At 38.4% G+C, this 22222-nt stretch overlaps 1 protein-coding gene across 2 annotated transcripts in view; it reads right to left on the bottom strand.

Moving 5' to 3' along the window:
* Positions 1-22222, bottom strand: part of NT5DC1 (5'-nucleotidase domain containing 1) — a 118330-nt gene that overhangs the window by 4326 nt on the left and 91782 nt on the right. For both annotated transcript variants that reach the window (XM_057739707.1, XM_057739708.1), the window contains 5 exons: positions 17021-17195; positions 15142-15239; positions 7167-7285; positions 5885-6037; positions 1734-1896 (listed from right to left, as the gene is read on the bottom strand). In XM_057739707.1, the coding sequence (XP_057595690.1) occupies positions 1734-1896; positions 5885-6037; positions 7167-7285; positions 15142-15239; positions 17021-17195 (708 nt within the window). The remainder of the gene's footprint in view (positions 1-1733; positions 1897-5884; positions 6038-7166; positions 7286-15141; positions 15240-17020; positions 17196-22222) is intronic.

Genomic DNA, 22222 nt, shown 5'->3' with positions numbered 1-22222 from the left:
TCCCCTTCGCATCCCCCCCGCCCCGCCCCGCCCCGCCATGTCCTCAAGTCCGTTCTCTACATCTCCATCTTTATTCTTGCCCTGTCACTGGGTTCATCAGAACCATTTTTTTAGATTCCATGTATATGAGTTAGCATACAGTATTTGTTTCTCTCTTTCTGGCTTACTTTGCTCTCTATGACAGGCTCTAGGCTGATTGCTTTTAATATTAATTACCTGGTCTTTAGCAGTTAACTTTGGGATTTCCTTTTATTTACTTATTGTGTTTCAGTTCTTTGGGCTACTTAAACCTTTGGCTTATTTTCTTTCATCATTTTTGGAAAGTTTGTAGCTATTGCTTTTGGCTTATTCTCTCATCTCCTAAGATTCTAATTGTAGGACTCATTCCTTCTCATTATATCTCCTGTGTCTCTTAGTCTCTCTTCTGTATCTTCCATGCTCTTCTGACTTCAGGCTTCTTTCTGTATTTTCTTTTGGGCCTATTTTCCAGTGTGCTAATTCACTTTTCCTGTGTCTAATCTTCTGTTAAACCCATCCATTAAGCTTTTTTTTTTTAAATTATTTATTTTATTGGTTATGTTGGGTCTTCGTTGCTGCACACAGGCTTTCTCTGGTTGCGGCGAGTGGGGACTACTCTTCGTTGTGGTGCATGGACTCCTCACTGTGGTGGCCTCTCTTGTTGTGGAGCATGGGCTCTAGGTGCGTGTGCTTCAGTAGTTGCAGCACATGGGCTCAGTAGCTGTGGCTCATGGGCTCTAGAGTGCAGGCTCAATAGTTGTGGTGCACAGGCTTAGCTGCTCTGCAGCACGTGGTACCTTCCTGGGGCAGGGATTGAACTCGTGTCCCCTGCATTGGCAGACGGATTCTTAACCATTGCGCAACCTAGGAAGTCCCCCTCATTAAGCATTTAATTTTGACTTTTTAATATTTCAGTTTTAGAATTTCCATTTTTAAATAGTTTTTATATAGCTACCAAATTTCTCATTCTTTTTTTTTTTTTTCTGTACCTGAACTTGGTTATTTCTGTGAGTGCAGTCTCATATCCTGTGTATCTGATTATTTTTTATTATGTGCTGAACCTTATATTGATTGTTTTTTGAAATAACTGAGTCCTAGAATGATGTTATCTTTCTTAAAAGAGAACAGTCTTTGATTTTTACCAGGTGCTTCGGGGCACTACCAATCTAGAATCTTCTCAATCCAATTTTAGAGATTCAGCTGATTTAAAGCTGAGCTTCAGTTCCTGTGAATGCCTACTTCTAATTCATCCTAGAGGGTCTCAACACAGATTGAGAGAGTCCACCAGGCCCATCCCTCCTTTAGCAGGCCCTGCCTTCCACTTTCTGCCGCTGTAGGTTCATGAAACTACCAGAAGGCCACTCACTTCTTTGAGTGTCTTCTCTTGAGTTAGCAAACGGGGAAAAGCAGCCCCCCAAGTCAGGTTCACCTTACTTGGCCTCCTTAGCATCGTGTTCTGGTAACTTTGCCCTAGCTTTATCCTATGACTCCAGGTAGACTTAAAAAAAAAAAAAAAAAAAAATTGTACAGCATTTGTCATTGGCTCCAGTGGAGGGGCAGGTCCTAATTACCTAAACTGCCATATCTAGATGTTACCCAAGAAAAATCTATAAATGTCATGGGAAGATTTTCTTCTTTTAAAGAAAAGAATTCTAGTACTTCAGGTCATTGCTGTTCATTAACAGGTAAAGCTTTATAAGTATTTTCCCTCTTACCTGCTATTGCTTCAATACTTGGAATTGCAATAGTGCTGTAAGCACTGATTCTCTTACAAGACCATGTATAAACCAAGGAATCTTCTGTATTTTCCAGTCCAGAAGCTGAATCAATAAAAAAAGAGCCCCATTTTTTAGATAATGTATTTAGAGGCTTTGATCCCTGAAACAAGAAATAGAACAATGAAATTGTGATTAATTAGCATTCAACCTCATTATAAGTTTTTTTCCACCACTAAGTAAATCAAAATAGAAAAACTCTGTAGGAATTTCAGTTAACTTTAACCAGACTATATACTATATAAAAAGTAAAACAAAGCTTAGTAGTCCTTTAAAGTATTCTCTGGCTACATATGGGAACCTCTTTGGGATCTGGCTTGGATGCCACCTGGGATATTTTCCGTGACTTCCCACAGTTAGGCTGGATTAGGTCTCCTTCATTTTCTCACACTCTGAATTTATCCCTAATATAGTACTTCTCATACTATCTTACAATTATCATACTATTTACATTTTGCCCTGGACAGATTATGAACTATATAAGGTTAGGAACTATCTCATGTATTAGTGTATCCCCAAGGTTTAGTGCCTAGGACATAGCAGGCAAAGAAAAACTGTAGACTAAATAAAAGACTCATTCAAAAAATACTTCAGTGTTTTATGGGTGTAGTATAAGACTAAGAACTGAATAAAATCCTATCACATCCATGTAATTTAGATTATAAAATCTGTCACCCTTTTCTTCACTTTGGAGCAGCAAAGAGTCCCAAGTATGCCTTTAGATTCATGATTCTTTGCGCTGGCACTCACTTTGTGAAGCAGGATGAAATTATAAGTTTTTTCAGATGATGGTGTTTAGATGGTGTTTAGAAATCACTTAGAAAGCATCTATTTGGATTGCACCAAAGCTATTTAAGAGCACTATGGAATATAAATATCTACACTTTTGTGTGTACATTTAAGGTGTATTTAAATATAATTTCTCAAGGTATAAAGAGAAGTTTATAGTGTAACTTTAGTTCATTGCTTTTCTAAATAATGTGTGAGAAGCAGTGACTCATGTCACAGAGGCTATATGTAGATAACACATAGTAATCTGGGTTGTGTTATTCCTCGAAAAGAGGAAAATAGACCTGTTTTCCCTTTCTAGTTCAATATATTATGGATGCTGTTACTGTCTAAATGTCTGTGTCCTTCCAAAATTCAGATGTTGAAATCCTAACCCCCAAGATGATGGAATGATGAGGTGAGGCCTTGAAGAGGTGCTTAGGTCATGAGGGTGGAGCCCTCATGAAGCCCTCATTAGTGTCCTTGTAAAAGAGATCCCAGAGAGCTAGCTTCTCCCTTCTGCCATGTGAGGGTACAGGGAGAAGATGGTGGTCTATGAGGAAATGGGCCCTCACCAGACTGTGAATCTGCTGGCACTATGATCTTGGACTTCCCAGTCTCTAGAACTCTGAGAAATACATGTTTGTTGTTTCTAAGCCAGCCAGTCTACTGGTATTTTGTTACAGCAGCCAGAATGGACAGATGCTAATCTTTAATCTTTGTTCATTCTGATGCTGAAGTTTCAATGACTCATTTTCTCAAATATAAAATATATATATCACTAATCAAAAGAATCATACCATTTCTTGAATATATCAACAAGATGCACTCCTATTTTCATTAAGCCTTTATATCTTATAGATTTCATCCTTTAATGGTAAGTGTCCTCACCAAGTTTCTATCTTCCCTTCTTCTCTGTCTCTCTAGTCTCTCTCATTTAGACATCTATGTCCCAATTTTTCTCAACTGTCCTAACCTATCTCCCAAACCAGTTTCATCTCATCCTCCAACTATTTGAAGAAAGGGATTCAACATTAAACCAATCATATCACTCTCCTCACAAAACCAGCTCTTTCTTGTGACTTCCATACTTATATGAATAAAACCCATCAATTCCAATTGCTTGTGCTTGAAAACCATCTGTTTTGAGTCTCAACACATACCACCAGCACCCAGATTATCAGTTGTGCCTCCAGGACATCAGCCACATACTCTCTCTCCACTACTGCGCACTTGTTCATGTTTGTATCACCTCTAGTTACAGGCTGCTGGAACAGCCTCCCACAGCATCCCTTCCCATCAGCTGTGCCCATCCTTCACACAGCTGCTAAATGAGAGCTTCGACCCTGCTACCTGCACATCCAGAAACTGTTAGTGAGTCCTTTGGCTGACAAAGCTACACATCTGCTGTTATATAGTCAAGACTGTGTATTGTAGCCTATACATTACAATCTCTGTACACTTATTCATGTTATTTCCTGAACCAGGAATGTTGCCATTTCTATCAGCTGAAAATGTACCTGTCCTTCAATGTTTACCTCACATTCTACATTTTTTATAAAATTTTCCCTAATTCTCCTCAATGAAGTAACCATCCTGTCTTGTTTGTAATTCTTTTATAACTTGTACCCTCTCAAGGCAGTTATGCTTTGTATACTCAAGCCCCCCAACCCCTTTCATCCACAAACATACTCTGTTAAAAGCATCTGTGTATGATTCAATTATAAGTCCCTGATAGTCACAGTATGGAGGCTTGCACAAACTAAAAACTTAGTATATGCTGAACAAGATAATAGTGTCAGGATGGTTGTTTAATAATGAGTGGCCTTATTAAGGTATCTCTGCTAATCCAGTAAGTTCCTACTTATGTCTGATAGTTGTGATAAAAGTTTTGAGTACTGTTCTGAAATATGTGTGTGTGTGTATACACCCAACAGAGAGCTACCAAATCCTGTCAGTCACAGTGAGTGGATTTAAGGACATAATATTCATTGGAGCAGGGGTGGGGTGAGGAGGTGGAGTTTGATGATAAAGGAACATGATTTCAATTCTATCTTGGAAAATAAAATCTTCAAGCTATTGACCCACTATTTCCTACAAGCCAATTATTAACTCTTTGTTCATGATGTGTTTATAAGTAATTAATAAAAAAAGGGGTCTGTAGGAGAAAGATGGAGCTACTGTTTATGTAATGCTGAAGGAGACATTTCCACTGATTCTTCTTAAGACTGGTTATAGATTCTCAAATCATTCTGAAGAAACCAGATCTCTGTACCTCTCTTTAGGGCAAACCTCCTCCCAAATCCCTTAAGTTAGAAGACCCACCTCCTGGAAGGTTATTTTAAAGCTTTTCTTAACTCAGTTCACAGAACTTCCAGTGTCACACTGAAGACTAAATGCTACTCAGTGGAAACCTCATAGACTCCTGACTCCTTTATCCTAACATTCTCTTGCATCTACTTACAGCTACTCTTTTTTAAGATAGACTTTATTTCTTAGAACAGTTTCAGGTTTACAAAAAAATAGAGCATCTCTTTCGCCCCTGAGCCCTGGGGCACCCACTGGTCTTTTCCCTGTCCCTACAGCTGTCTTTTCCAGAATGTCACATAGTTGCCTACAGTACGCAAACCTTTTCAGCCTGCCTTCTTTCACTTAGTAGTATGCACTTAAGGTTCCCTCCGTGTTTTTTCATGGCTTGATAGTTTATTTCTTTTTTTGTTGTTGTTATTTTTTGATTTGATATTTGTTTTTTGACTTGTGTTTTCCCTTCTTTTTTAGATTGTTCCACTGGAATGAATTTAGAAAACTACGCTTTATTTCCTGATCTTTCTTCTCTACTTAGTTTTGCGTTTTACACTATTTTCCCTTTCTAGATTTATGACATATTTTACTTTTCTTCCCTTCGAGTCTTTACCTAAGTTCACTTTGGGTGGCTCAGGAGTAACTTTGAGGGAGCTACCAATTTAGTTAAGTTAGACCAACGAAGAGAGAGCCCACGGGGTTTCATGGCCAAGCAAAGGAGACACAGAATATAACAACTACAGGGAGTCAGGATCTGGCTACCTCATCGTCAGCCAAAACCCAGCCATGGTGGCAGAGCACTGGATGAAAGCAGAGAATCCGGAAGACAGACAGATGGTCAACAGCATTATCTTGGCATCATTTAAAAACTATCAACAAGATCAACTGTAGGGCTGAGATGGCATGAAGATCACAATAATTGCCAACAGATTTCATCGCTCTTGGCACAAACAAGCAGTTTCTAAGACATGTTAAACATAAAGATTTTTTCTTTCAAGGAAAGAACCAAAGAAGACCCTTACCTCATATTTTCCTTTTTTCTCTAGAGGCTCTGATTCCTCAGGCTTCCCGTCTCTGTCCGCTCTGAGCTCTTCCAGGATGAGGACTGTCTCCCAATTACTATAATGACAGGCTGGGAAAATATCTGAATGCATACTGTCACCAAAGTAAACAACCTGTAAGTCAGACAGCAAATTCTGTTTGAGACGTGAGAACTGTGAAAGAGACTGCTGTTCATTTTATAGGAGGCAGAAACCATCAGCAGGTATCAGAGTAAGTCATGTAAAAGTTGCATAAACATCTTAAAGTTCCTTGAATAACTTCACAGGGACCATCGACTTGTCCTATTTGATTCACAGGGTGTCAGGTTTAAGAAGTTACAGAATTCATTTGCAGGTGGAAGAAAGGCAGAAGACAAGTAAATTTATTCAATTTTCTGAAATGAAAATGAAAGAGCCCATATGTTTACAGTTAAACCTGCCCCTGGAATTGAAGAGCTGCTGAGATATTGGAGACAACCTGTTACAGAGGGTTAGATTAGCAGGAACACACAACACAACTGATTTACCAAAGTTTCTGGGAACCACCCAGACCTGCTGAAACAGAATCTCGGTGGGTGGGGGGGAGAGAGTGGCATGGGGGGTTGCGCAAGTGGACTCTGGGGAACTTCCCAGATATTCTGAGGCAAAGCCTCATTGATCCAGTCCACACCTCTTATTAATTTACAGATGAGAAAACAAGGTTAAGGGAATATGAACTAGAACCTCCAAGTCAGGGGTCCCCAAGGGGTTGTGACAGTGTGGCAGCCAGTGGAGCAGGGCTCAGTGACCCACTGACCCGGCCTCATGAGGTTCCAGGCAAACATTTTTTAGAAGAAAGCATCCTACTGTTAAAAATATACCAATGTCCGACATCAACAGTGTGACTAGGATGTTAAAAGCCAATGTGTCTTTAGTCTGTAGTATAATCAGTTAATGCTTGTTTCACATATAAAAATGTTTTTGATGGACAGTTATCAGGGTAACATTCCTCAGGTAACCCACACACTATTCCAGTGCATCTCCTAGGTCCGTGGCCTCCTGCTTGGAATATCTGCTTTTCTCTGTTACAGATAAAGACTCAATACATCAACAAAGGAAAGGCTTATTTACGCAGAAGAGGTAGATGAGGAAGCTGGCAGATAGGCACAGGCAGATGGTTCCCTTACAGATAACCATGCTGACTGCATTTCAAGTTATGGTTTTAGTTTACAAGGGTTTATATCTCCAAGTGGGCCCCAAGGACTCTACCTCCATCAGAAAATACCTTGGGTTCAGGTCTGCAAGTCATTTTCTTCAGAAGCTCATAAAGGTGGACAGCATTCCCTTGGGAGTACCAGCCGGGTTTATCCAGAGACGGCAGCGCCTCCTGCTCCTCGTCATTCTCTGAAAACACAGTGTGACAACCATATACTTTTTAATCAAGTCTGACAGCACCCAGTTGGACAGACCACGCTCTGGCATGGCTGTAGGACACGTACAAGAAGGAACAACGTAGGGATCGCCTATATACATAAGCACCTTCATGGAAATAAATATATATTCCTTTTAAAGATTTTTTTTAAAGAGTGGTTTTAAGTTTGCAGCAAATGTGAGAGGAAGGCACAGAGATACCCCATATACCCTCTGCCTTCACAAAGGCACAGTCTCTCCCATTAATGGTGATAATGAGTCCAACATATCACAATAAAACGAAGTGAATTTCTCCAAAACCTGAGGTATTTTGAACAAGGAATTCTAAAAACACATTTACAGATAATTAAAGCCACATCACAGCAACTGGCAGCTTAAGGTCAAGGGATATTTATGCCTATTTGGTTGACATTTCAGCAGCCACTTTTTAATTCTTCTACACAATCAAATGAAAACCCTACTATTCTCTCAAGAGTAGGTCTAAAACCAGCTGTGTATTAGCCTAACATTAAGAGTCTAAGAAGACTCAGCATATTCCTGGAGGAACACAGTGAAAACCAATTATTTCTCAAGTTTGCCTGTCTGTCTGTCTTAACTTAGCACAAAATGTCTTACCATGTAAATAATGTGGGTGGGACGGAAACTGGAAAATGAGTAATTTACACAAGGATTTTTGAAAGCAAATGTACATTTGATATGTGGAGGCCCACTGTGCAGGAACAGTGGGAAGGGAACCTTTCTATTGCTTATTAAAAACAAAATAAACCTATACGATCATATTTTCTCAAATACTGGGACTCAGTAATCAACAAAAAGGAAAAGAACCCTTCTTTATACAAAGACCAAAACAAAAAACTCACTTTACACAAACACCCCTCTCCCCCTCCCTGTTTCCAGCCCCCTGCAGGGGTACTGATGCACGCAGGGCAGCCTCCAGGGCTCTGGTAGAACCTCTGTAACTGGGAAGCCGTGGGACTCAGAAAACTACTAATTCCAGCAGTAGGGAGACAACGTAGACTGTGAAAGCATCAGAGCGGAGGTGGAAGCTATAGAATCCAAGGGAACAAACTCAAGGAGGCTTCAAGCACAAGCTTCATAAACCCAAATACTTTCACACTTCTTTTCACGGTCTATGGGAAACAGTTATACGAACTTTTATTTTCTGTAATATAAATAAATGTGCCCTGCAAGGAGTACAATGATGACACTGATTTGAAAAAGTTTAACTAAAAAATATATGAGAAGATAATAAGTATAACAGAAAAAAAAAAGTAAAGGAGGACAAAGGGGATAAGAGAGGGACTGTGATTTGTTTCCTCAGTTTTAAAATGGAGGTAGTAATAGTACTTCCCTCATAGAGTGAGTGTACAAGTGAATTAATACAGATGAAGCACATGGAAGAGTGTGGGCCACATAGTGTTTAAGAAGTCCTAACTGCTATCCCTTTACTTTACAATTTTCTATTGTTTAAGCCACTTGGTCTGTGGTATTTTGTTACAGTAGCCCTGGCAAACTAATATAACACCCACGACCCCTCCTCCCTTTTAAATGTAAATATCAGCATATTCTGCACATTGTTCTACAACTTGATTTTTTTTACAACTTTATTTTATAGATAATACATTGTTGATCTGCCTGTTTTTTAATTCCATGATTTATTTAATAGTCCTTTATTGACAGACGTGAAATATTGTTACAAGGAAAAAGTTACAAACATGACAGAATTTGCCTGGTGAGATCAAACAGAATCTGAGCTAGAAACAACTCATTTTCTTTCTTTTCTTTTTTCACTCTATTTCAACAATCTTTCACAGGCCAATTTAGGTGCAAGGGATATGGCAGTGAACTAGATGGTATGAGCCCCTGAGCTCAGAATGCTTATCTTCTAATAGTAATCTGTGACTTGCTAGGGGTTTACTAAACAATGATTAAAATATATTTACAATTTTGCTGATTTCTAGGACTCCTTCTTATATAAACTTGTCTGAACAGTTCATATTTACTTTTATACATCCCTTCTTCAATTCTGAGCTAGAAAAATGTCCCAATTGTGGATTTTTATATGCATTTTCTCCATTGTTTTTGGAATGGGCAGTGAGATATTTTTAAAGTAAAATAGCTGCTAAAATGCCTGCCTGTGTTGGGGACTATAAAATGGAAATTATACTATTAAAGGAAATAAATACCAGTGAGCTGGAGCAAATTTAATAGAAAATAAAGTGAAACTCTTAGCCTTATCTACTTTGATTTTGGTCGTTTAATATTAATTTATAATTCTTTAATAACTAATAGCAGTTAATTTCTTCAGTCTTTTCCTTTGGTTTAAATGTGCTTAACTATCTAGCTCATTTCCACACCTAATACAATAGGAAATTTATTTCTTTTCAGAATAACAAACTTTAATTAAAAGTACTCACTAAGACATTCTCTTGGTGTTACTAAAGTCTGTCCTGGTGATCTTCTGACCAGTAGCATCTATTTCAACAGAAAATCTGTTTAGAAATGCAAACCTAAGGCTTTGCCTAGCCTTACTGAATCAGAATCTCCATTTTAACAAGATCCCTAGGTGATTTGGGTGTACTTTAAAGTCTGAGAAACACTGATATCGAGAGAACAGGAGGAAAAAAAAAACCTGATAGAAAAATAAAAGGCATTCATTTCACCAAGGACAGAGTAAGGGGCACCTGTAGGGAGCAGTCAGAATGAAGATGACAAGGTAATCTAGCAACCAGATTTAGCCTTAGGGTGCTATATGGAGTGGGGAACCAATGAGATTCTGTGTGCATGTGATAAATGTGTTAACTATGTTGTGAGCCTAACAGTAGTAATATAAAATATATTAAAAAATTAAAAGCAAATGACAAATAGAAATCTGTGTCAATGAAAAGTATTTGAGGGCAGCGGGCAAGAGATAGAAATAGAGGTCTAAAGTGAGGCAGAGGGAGGAGTTAGAAGCCTCATGGGGAAGAATGATAAAAGCTTAACAGGAAGGGGACGCAGAGACGAGATATTTCTGGAGTAGATTAAACAGGACTTTATGAAAAAAACAAGACGAAACAAAAGCACTCCCCCCACCCCGCGGGATTTGATGCACAGCCTCCTGGATGTGAAAGGGTGAATATGATAGAGTTTTCCAGCTGGGTTTATACAGCAGATGGTCAAGTAATGAAGATAAGGAATACAAGGTGACCAGCATGTTTGGTTGTTGTTTGCTTTCAAGGTGGAAGAAGAATCAAGTTTGATTTCAGATACTGGGTGGCGTCGTCTGGTGTACAACACACAATATGGTATGAGGTTCTAGAAAAGACGTCTCAGCTGGGGAAAGATTTGGGAGTCAGTGCATCGGTGACAGCTAAGCCCAAGAGACCAAAGGCAGCAAAGTGGGTCATGATTTCCAGATTGGGCGGCACAGGGAAGGGTGGCTGTTAGCAGGAGACGGACGTGGTCCCTCTCCTCAATGAATCTACAATCTTGCAAGGTGAGCAAACTCCCTCCCCCACCCCCACCAAGCCTTCGCTCTGATGAGGAGCTGAGTCGGAAGGTAACAGATTTTGCCTAGAAGAGGTTCCCCGCCCCCAAGCAGTCCTTACGCCACTGTAGGGATCAAGCTGGATGGAGGAGCTCAGCCCCCAACCTGTCGGGGCACCACCCTCCCTTTCCGCATCTCCATGACAACGGCTGACAACAGTCCTGCGCGACTGCGCAGAGGACGCTGCAGCGCTGGGGTCTCTGGGATTGGATTGCCGCGCCTCGCATTCCAGCAAGCTTCTCTGCCTTAATTTTACTTCTGACTTTAGTCACTTGGAGCAATGATTTGATTTACGTGACACTGGACTGACGTGGGCCAACTAACGTAACCTGAACAAATAACATTAACTGCCGTACGTGGAATGATTTGCGGGTTACAAGGCTGAGAGATCCGCTAAGCACTGTAATAATCCAGACCTGATGTACCAATGTACCAATTCATACAAGGGATGATAAGGGAGTGGTGGGTGACAAACTTGAGAAAACTGGAGCATAGGTTAGTTGTGAAGGGGAGAGAGAAGCTGAGGATGACTGATTTTCCTAGCTTGGGCAAGATGTGTAGTTGGAAAAGTTATAATAGAGTTACGGAATATGGGAAATTAATGAGCTGTTAAACATATGCCGAGTTTCATGTGATGCCGGGGCTGTGGGGCATGAAGAGCCTATAAGACAGATAGAAACAGGCCTCTGTAAGTCAGGGAAAAGTGAGGCCAAGAATTAAGGAATTAGGCGTCATTAGCATATAGATGACAGTTAAAACCAGAGGGTGCTAAAGAGCTGACAACAGCAGAAGAAAGGAGGGTCAGTGCAGAACGCTAGAGAACATCGATGACGAAAGGTGAAGGGAAACCAGCAGTGGAAAAGGAGATAACAGAGCAGTTAGAGGTAGAAGAATCAGAATCACTGACTACACTGTCACAGAACACAATGTATTTGAGGTTGTTTAACATGAGCAGTATGACCCTCTTATTAACAACAGTTATGGCAGTCTCGTTGCCCTCTAAATGTGAATTAACTATTTTGTATTAGCTCCAAAAACTGCAGGATTCACTGTGTCTTAAAATATTTTAAATCAGAGGCTCAGAAAACTAAAGCTGGAAAGAATTTTAGAGATCTTCTAGTCTGATCCCTTCTGGATGTAAAAAAACTCAGACAAGCTTTTCTTTGTATCCATATAAAAGCAGGAAATCCCGTACATTCTGAGGTCCATAGGCATTTTACACTAATCCTTACAGACAATGGTGAGAGGACTTTGGGTCCTACTTTAAGGCTTTTCTTCTCTTAAAGTTAAGATTTATAACATTTTCATAATATAAATTCAGCCAAGATTACTACCAAGTCTTAATGAATATAATATCTGAAATATAGTTTGGATAACCATTATTATGTCAGTCCTCAAATCCAATAAAACCACAGGAAAATGCTGTACAGAAGTTGTAAGATAGATATCTCTACATGGTTATATTATAGTTTTTAAAATTTCCCTTATACCTCTGGATACTCTTCAATTAAATAGGAATAGTGCATAAAGTGCAGTAATTTGTCAGCATAAGGTAATACATTTGTGGTCTCCAATATGCTAAAAATTTGATATATTTTTAATGTCCTTTGTTTTATTACTGGTGTTTGTGTGTCTGTGTAAAATTTTAACAAAGATCTTTGTGAAACAGAGTAAGTACTACTATAGGTAAAGAACAGATATGGATTTTCTTGGAATGAAATATGAAAACCCTGCAAGTGAAAGTAAAAATAAACACTTATTGAGTACTTAGTTAATGTATTTAAATATAAGTTTGTGAAGAGGGGAAAAACACTGAAATTTTTTCCTGGTTTAATACGAAGAATACTATTTGAATCCTTGATTATTTTTTTAAATTTAATTTTATTTTACATTGGAATATAGTTGATTTACAATGTTGTGTTAGTTTCAGGTGTACAGCAAAGTGACTGAATCCCTGATTATCTCTGAACATCATGGACTTATATAAGACAGTAAACCAATATATAAAAAATACCATCGATCCCTGCCTTTCTACTAGGCCAGGGTTGCTTAACCTCGGCACTACTGAGATTTGGGGCCAGATAATTCTTTTTTGGTGGTAGTAGGGGTGCTGTCCTGTGTGTTGTTGGCTGGCTAGCAGCATCTCTGGCCTCTACCCACTAGATGCCAGTAGAATCCGTCCTCCCAAGTTGTGACACCAAATATGTCTCCAGACATTGCCAAAGTTGTCCTGAGGAACAAAACTGCCACAGCTGAAGGCAACTGTAATAGGCCATTCTCATCAGCATATATGCATATTTGACTATCTTCAGTTAAAAAAAATAAATCTTCCTTGATTTACGATGGAGTTATAACCTGATAAACCCAGCATAAGCTGAAAATATCTGAAGTCAAAAATGCCTTTAACACACCTAACCTACCGAACATTAGCCTAGTCTACCTTAAACATACTCAGAACACTTACATTAGCCTATAACTGGGCAAAGTCATCTAACACAAAGCCTGTTTTATAACAAAGTACTGAATACCTCATGGAATTTATTGAATTAGTATTCAATTAAAACAGAAAGATTGTGTGGGTACAGAATAGCTGTGAGTGTACTGGCTGTTTAACCTCATGATCCGGTACTGGCTGACTGGAGCAGGCGCTTGTGCCCAGGCCCAGCATCATGAGAGGGCATCAAAAGGCACATCGCTAGCCTGGGAGAATTCAAATAAGTACAGTTTCTACTGAATGTGCATTGCTTTCGCAGCATCATAAAATCAAAAAATCTGAGTTGAACCACTATAAATTGGGGACTGTCGGTATGCCCTTGATCCTAAATTGTCTTCCAGCTAAAACCTCAATATTTGACTACCTTCATAGCTAAAATTCTAGAAAGGGTTGTTTACACTCATGGGTTCTACTACCTCCAATGAACTCTTCAAGATACTGCAGTTTGGTTCTATATCTATCAGTGCTTGAGACACCAGTGATCTCTGTCTTGTCCCCTCCAATGGACATTTCTCTTTCCTTTTCCAAATGACGTTGCAGTAGCATTTGCCCTAGGTGACCACTCTCTCCTTTCCCCACTGGTTTATGAATGATGTACTCTCCTATTTCCCCCACTATAATCTGTCTGCTCCTACATCACACTCTTTCTTCTCTATCCTTAACATCAGAGTGTGTCAGAGCTTGGTCTAGGCCTTCTGCCTATCTGTATTCTCTAAGTGATCACATGTAACCTATGGCTTTAAATACTCCTCTATGAGCTGATGAATCCCAAATTTATATCCTGGAACTACACCTGTTCTCTTGGACTCCAGACTCATTTATATGATTTCCTAACTGATAGCTCCAATTAGATAAGTCACAGTCATTTCAAAATTAATATGTTGAAAAACGAGTTCTTAATATTTACGTTAAGAACCACCTTGCACAAACTTTTCCTCCGTATTTCTCCTCATGGCTGTAAATGGTCCCACCATTTACCCATTTACTCACTTCAGAAAAAGAAAAATCAGCAACCGGAAGTCATTTTTGATTACTCCCTTTTCATCTGCTGCTTCTAAAGCATCACCAAATCTTGAGTTTTCCATCTGCACGACGTATCTTAAATATATCTACTTCTCTCCATTTCCAGTACCACTGCCTCGACCAAAGCACTGCAATGTCGCACTTGGGACACTCAATTGTCTGGTCTTCCTCTTTCTCTCTGTCCTTCCCCACATCCAATCCATTCCCCACCCAGCAGCCAAAGAGGTCTCTATGTCACTCATATACCTCAACTGAATAGCTTCAGGTTGCTTTTGGAACAAACATCAAAACCATTTCCACAGTGTATGAGGCTGCCTGCCTCTCTAATTTCACCCCCTTCTGCCCATGACCCTGTGCCAGAATCCCAGGCCCCTTCTCTGTCACAGGAACCTATCCTCACAATGCGCCCTTGCAACTGTTTGTCTGATTGCCAGGGACACACTTTCTCTGCTCTTCTCATTACTCATCCCTCAGGTCCTGCCTGGCAAGTCACCTCACATGACCTTTTCAGACAGGCCTCCCCTGGCCAGGCACTCCTCCCGGTTTACTCTACCTCACCAGGCAGTCATTTCCATCTCGACACATAACATGGCCTATAATCACATCCCAGGCATTTACTGACTTGCTTATGTGTTGGTTTATGCATCCCGATGAGGGGAATCTCTTTTATTCCCCTTGTTGCATCTAACGCAGAATTGTGCACACAGCTGTCAGCCGACAGGTATCTACTGAGTAAGTGAATAAACAAATCTTAAATAGGAAAGATACAAAATGTTAACTTACCAAGTGTCCGGAAAGGCCTCTGACTTGGTAAATGGGAGAAGAAACCAGGCTTCAATGCATTTGTAATCACAATGTCAAAAAGATCTTCAAAATCATTCCTAAAAAGCAATGAAATTTGTCATGAATTTATTATAAGGAATTAGGAAGGTCCATATAAAACAGAACTTAATCTTTGTCTATTTGACCATAGCATCACTTCTGATCTTTTGATTAACTTTTACATGCTTTCTATACATTTAAAGGTGAGCCTTACATTGGAAATAGAGATGGTCAAGCACTAATCATCGTGACAGTGAAGTATACACATAAGGGGGGAAAAGCACATTAACTCATTAACTCTAGGCTCTAAGCTGGCTTTCTAACTATGGCAATAGTTATAGTGTGTAAATTCAACAGTTTCTAACATCTAAAATATTCATATGCTATGTTTTCAAATTTGGACCTGAAATTTGTCTGGATTTGTTAGCATTAAGAGTTATTAATAATTTTGTGTGTTACATGGGACCTAAAGAAAGCCAGCATTACATCGAGTCAGGTGATATATTTCAGAGTATTCAAAATGTCAAGATACCTTATTTTGAAAATTAGGGTAGTATTATAATACAGTAATTTTTATATAATAATAATTGTTTTTAGTCTGTATTTAATACTATATTAAGGATTATTTGGGACAGCAAAGGAAAGATAGTCCTTGCTTCTGACAGACTCACTATTACAATGGGGAGATAATATTTACCCAACATTCCAGAATACTTTTACACAGCAAAACTACACTACAGAGGAATTAAGATATGAAGAAAAATTCCAGTAATCTATGCTAATGAAAAAAAATACATTAAGACTCCCAAGTGTTTACTCTGAAGCACAGTCCCACTACCAGGACACACATCCTCCATAAAAGGCACTTTCCAAGGCATCCAAGACTGCAGCCGTAATTCACTTCAAGGACCCCAAACCTACATATTAATCAGAAAGCAGAAAACCACTGACAGACCCACAGACCCATCTGAACCCACATGGGCTGAGGAACATGGAAATCAGGAACAGGTTGGCAAGAGGTCAGTTTTGAAGCTACATTTGCTTCACACTCACGGCAACTCAGTACAGTATCTGCTAAAATCTGAGGAAACATCAGGGGAAATCTAATAGCCCATTTTAGACTCTAGCTCTGACCACGGATATTCCCCGTCACTGCCCATAAGAATGCCACAGATAAGTAGTAACACTTTCTGAAACTTCCAGCTACTCTGCCTAATACTTTACCTGTATTGTGCTATTTAAACTTCCCTTCACACCTATTACTGTCCCATTTTTAAGATGGTAAAATTCAGGCTTAGAGAGGTCATAGAACCTACCCCAGGTCACGGCGTGAGCTGCAAGGCAGGGCTTGAGGCCACGTCTATCTTATTTTAAGTCTATGCATTTACACTCGATGTTCACAGATGTCAATCCCACCCCTGGCTGTGTAAATGCCGAAGTACCTGGCTCCACACGGAAATGGCTGCAGGGGGCTGTACTCCAGGTAAGTGCCAGGGAGTATAATCTACAACTCAGTGTCCCTTAATAATTACCCAAAATTGAGAAACCAAATTCATGGAGGACTGCCTGAAGGATGTGTGGTCCATCCACCTTTCAGAAAATTGAAAGCCCAGACCATCAGCTACGAGCACACAGCCCTGGTAACACAGCTTTGCTAAAACGTACCTGACGTGTGCTGATGTTAGCAGACGTTGAGGGCTGTTACAAGAAACCACCACCTGTCACTCAGCATTGTTTCACGTAAGGATATGGTCATGGCCGAGCACTTTTGAAAAAGCACTGGTCTAATTTGGTGTCAGCATTTTATAAGACCATGAAAATGAAATGACTCATCACTTACCCAAGGATATATTCACAGAGGAGTCTACAGTAATCACTGTGAGAACTGGTAATTAACATAAGAATTTTCCCAGCATTCCTTAGCTGTTGAAGCCACTTTTTTACAGATTCTGGACAAGTGTGTAAATATCTGCCTGGATCTCTTTTTATTTCTGGAAAATAAATTCCACAGTTTTCTGAAAAATAAAAATATCGAGATTTTTCTTTAAAAATTTTTTGACAGTGTATTCTCAAACAAGCTCTCTCTTGAAATTAAAATAACATTAAAAGGATAAAAACTAGGTTCTAACAACCTAGCAACAACACCTTTACTAACTGCTTCTTAAGAATACTTCTTGTTCTTTATTTAAAAATATACTGACTGAAAATGTCAGTTGAAAATATTTTTTGGTTGTTTGACAAGGACTCATAAAGTGTTAAAACAGATAACATGATAAACACATCAGCATTTTCGAATCAGAGAAAACCTTACTGCATTTGCAATGTCAATTAATAAACATTCTTTCAATCATTCAACAGATACTTGCTGAATACAAATAACAAACAAATACATATTCAGATAATGCAGCAGGTACACGTCTTTGGCATGAAGCAGACAATTGCAGATTTGGTTGAAATGCTCCCAGATTCATAAAGCACTTTAGAAATATTGTTCTTTGGGCATGATAGCGCTAGTAGGCAAATAAAGAGAACCTGAGTTCTTACTTTCCTTAACTGCTAAAAAAAAGGCACATGCTGGGTGCTCAGGGAATGTGAGTCTCTACCAGTCTAACCTAATACGGTAATTCCTTCCCATGTCCTGGTCACGTAAAACAATCCAATTTAGTACTAGCTTACACATTAAGGATATTTATTATTTGCAGCCTACGACTTCTTTATTCAGAAAATAATACAATGTAAGAATTATTCATAACCAGGCCACAAAGATTACTTAACAAAAAAAAGAATATGTATAAAATGAGAATAATATTCAGACATCAGAACACCAAGAACACAGTTTGTGCTCTTATATTCTGCCCTACAGAGAACATGTGTTCTAGGATCTCTTAATATCCCAGAAGTTATGTAAAGGCCCTTGGAAAAGATTAAAATATATCTCCTGTTTTTCAGGGAAAAGAAGGTACTCGTAGGAAAGGACTAATTTAAGAAAGAGAAAAAAGTAATATAATAACTAAAAACAGAATAATTTGATCAAAGCAATGGCAAAAGTTGCATCTCTCCTAGAACCTATCTGAGGCAGTCATATGTAAGATTATTTCACCCAGAAAAACACAGCTTTTGTAGCAACAGTAATATTATGAGCCAGATAACAAAAGATTTGTAGTATATAATGCTGAATATACTTAAGTATCTGTATTCAGAAGCAACTGCTGAGAAAAGGCTTTTTTCCTTAGCTACGTGTACTTAGTGCCATCTAGTGGTCAAAATATAAATTACTGTTAAAAAGCTACCATTCCATTTCCAATTTAAAAAAAAAAGCATATGCATTTAAATACTGTATTTTAAAATTCTTGCCTAGATTAATATTAGTTTCTCTTAATAAGCCTAATCTAAAAGAGTGCAAACTAATAGTTTAGTTGGACAAAATTACTCTCTGAGGAAATAATGGGGATGTCCTTGTTTTGTTCACAAGCTGGTGTGAAATAAACAACCTAAAAAAGAGAAGTCCTGTACAAACAGATATCCTATGCCAGATTATGGGCTGCTCTCGCTATAAAAGATCACTAACTGTTGTTGGGGAATATATTTTCATCCCCTTGTAACCTCAAATCATTAAGGGAATAGAGAGGTATATTAATATAAATACACACTCATCTTTTAAAACATTTATTTTTATTCATATAACTGGCATACAACACTGTGTAAGCTTAAGGTGTACAACTGTTGATCTGACATTTATATATTGCAACAGTAATATATTACTACTATAGCATTAGCTAACACCTCTGTCATGTCACATAATTATTTCTTTTTTCGTGGTGGGAACAATTAAGATCTAGTCCCTGAGCAATTCTGAAGTTTATAATTTAGTATTGTTGTCTATAATATCCATATTTTTTTGAAATAATTCAAGCTATTAAACCAAAGGAACTTACGTTAAACATACTACATTGGAATGACAATTGCCTATTACATTATTTCCCTAAAGGTAGGGAGTCTGCTCTTCTGTTTGGCATGAAGCAATCATTCAATGAGTGAACACAAATTAGTGGAGGGGCAGACACAGGTACATTTATGTTTATTTAAAGTCAAAGTAGTAATATGATTTGTAATATATATATATAACCTATCTGTGACAAAAAACTATTATTCATGTCCTATCAAAGTCATCATATCTAAAGTACCTTCTTTTCTATATCCCTATTGATAAAAACTCATGTTAATTATATTTTTATACTGATAGATTAACATTGACTAGATAAGACTGGGAAGTGAGACCTAAGGCGGAAAGAAAGGAATGGTCTTGTTTGTCCTCAACTCACAAAGCAGCCTGTGTTTTCACTTAACCTCAAAGGAATTCTATATCACTGCCATTTTACGTAATTCATTTTCCTGGCCTGTCCACCCCTCTTCAATCCTTAGATGCTGGTATTTTCTGTATCCAGATGAGACTAGAAGAAAAATTTTTAAAAAACTAGTTCTAAATAATAAAAGTTTCACTCTTCCATATTAAAAATTTGGTTAATATCGAGTCATGGAAATAATAGCAAAGTGTTGCAACAGTCTGATAGGCAGAAAATGGCCTGCATGTATCAAATATAATTCAGGATTGAGGGACCTCTTGTGGTAAAAAATATAAGTACAACTTGAATGTTAAAAATATCTTTTTGGTTTAATAGACAATTGTGCCACATCACGATTTCTATCATCACGGAATAAGTAAGCATTTTCCTTGTTAACTGTATCACTACTGTTCCTGTGATCTGTGGCTACAGTTCTCAAAGCTGTCTTGCAGGAGGATTAGAGATGCCGGGATGCTAACAGCTCCACCATCAGCCTCCAACTAAGGTCTGTTGTTACTTCCATTGCAGAAGATAACTCAGGAGAGGTTGAAATATTTACAACCTTTACAGGTTATGGAACAACACATTTAGCCATGAACTGTGTAAATGTACTTGCTGTAAGAGATGATATAATTAATTTCATAATTAATACTATGTAAATATGCATATACTATATAATTTTTCTTGGCCAGGAGAAACAGTTTCTGAAAGATGAAGAAGATAAATGATAGATTAGAAATGCTCGAAATTTCTTCTGTGTATTCACAGAAGGCAAAAGGTGAAACTGAAATTTAGTATTAAAACAGATTTCCTGTTTATGGTCCCTATATGGTTTTTTTCTATCTAATATATTTGTAAATAAAGAAATCTAGAATATCCAGATTGAGTAAAGCGAGTATCTATGTGCTAAATATAATGCCTGGAAAGGGACAACAAATAAGAATTGAGAAATGAAGTGTAAAACGTATTGAAAAACATAATTTATAAAATTTTATAATAACAGTGTTTGACTTCTATCTCTGTACCTGGGACCTATCCCAAAGATTCTGATTTAATTGGTCTGGGCTGGGGTGATGACACTGATATTTTTTTTAAAGCTCTCCAAGTAATTTCAACGTATAGTTAGGATTAAGAATTATGGCTTTAAGCTATAAGAACTAGAACTTTTGCTATTATTATCTGTATATTCTCTCAGAGAGCGGGGATTTCTAATTGTACAGTATCTTATTACCCAAAATATAGCCTTGTACATAACAGGCAATCAATACATATTAACTCCTGCTGATGTGTGATGTCACACATGGGCATGAACACTGAATGAAGAACCTTGTTTGATAAAGAGAAGGCTTGTGTGGGAGAGGAGACTGGAGAGAAGGGAAAGGATATGAAAGTTAAACATTCAAATGCAAGAGCACTGACAGCTAAGGGACACTGGCTTGGTCCACATGACCTGATAGGGGAACTGGGGGAGGAAGTAAGTTATGATGCCTGAATCCATGATTCCCAAACTGAGAGCGACAGGAATCTGGTGTAGCATTGGTAACAAACATCAATTCCTGTGCCCCACCCTAGAGATCTCTGATGGGATTCCGGGCTTCAGAGATTCACATCTGGCCAATAAGACACTTGCAAACCTGTGGAACAGGTGGATTATATGGGCCATTTTTTAATCTTAGGATTGCCTGAGTCTACACTTCCATGGGGATGTCACAAGCAGGTAACTCTTTAGTCACAATGAGCATGCATTTCCACAGGGTTTCTCCTCTTTAACAGGAGTATAATAAGTATACTATACTATAATAGTATAGTATAAACATTTATATGCATTGGGAAACCAAGAAATTCGTGTGACTTGGTTTCCTGTGATATTTGCTTTATTGCTGTGGTCTGGAACGGAATCCACAATATCTCCAAGGTATGCTTGTATGCAATCTCCCCAAAACAGAATTTCTGTAGAGTAGTGGTGGTTAAAATACTCTTGAGAGTTTCAGATTCAAGTAGATTAGGGGCGGGGCCTGAATCTGTGCATTTCTAACCATTTCGCAGTTTAGGTGGTTAGTCCAAGGACCACACTTTGAGAAATACTGCTATAGAATACCCTTACAAAACCAGAGAGCTTTCTGAAAACGTTTTTTTCCCCCCTAGAAAAACTTGATCCTCACTATTTTGGCTAGAAATGCAAAACCTGATTAAGCATGTTTAAACCTGATGAAAATTCTCAAACCTATGTCTTATGTTAAAATGGATCTAAACCAACAAGGTCTTACGTTTTAAAAAATTATTTTCACTTTCTTTGTAAGGGAAGGGTATATGTGAGGGTGAAGATGGGATGGAATATTTTCCACAGTATTACTTTCCATTCATTTTCATCAGTCCTAAGACCAGTCATTTTGTAGGTAAAGCAGAAAAAGCCCAGGTTCTGGAGTTAGACTGGCCTAAATTTGAAATCTAGGTTTTGCCACTAACTATATTGGTTATATGATTTTTGAGGAAGTCTAGAAGCAGAGTTAATTTTCAGTAACACTCATTGTAACTGGAGGGACATTTTCACCATCTTCTGCCTGTGATTTGTGTATAGAACCTATGTTCAATTTATTATACACATTACAGTATAGGAAAAATGTAGGGGGAATTCTCAAGATGGTCACAACTCTATCTCCCACCGCATGTTTCTGGAGTTGGAGTCTACTGCTCCATTC

Source organism: Hippopotamus amphibius, chromosome 6 (genome assembly GCF_030028045.1).
Source record: "Hippopotamus amphibius kiboko isolate mHipAmp2 chromosome 6, mHipAmp2.hap2, whole genome shotgun sequence".
Classification (NCBI taxonomy): domain Eukaryota; kingdom Metazoa; phylum Chordata; class Mammalia; order Artiodactyla; family Hippopotamidae; genus Hippopotamus; species Hippopotamus amphibius.
The sequence above is the reverse complement of the archived record's forward strand: the minus strand, read 5'-3'. Positions and strand labels throughout refer to the sequence as shown.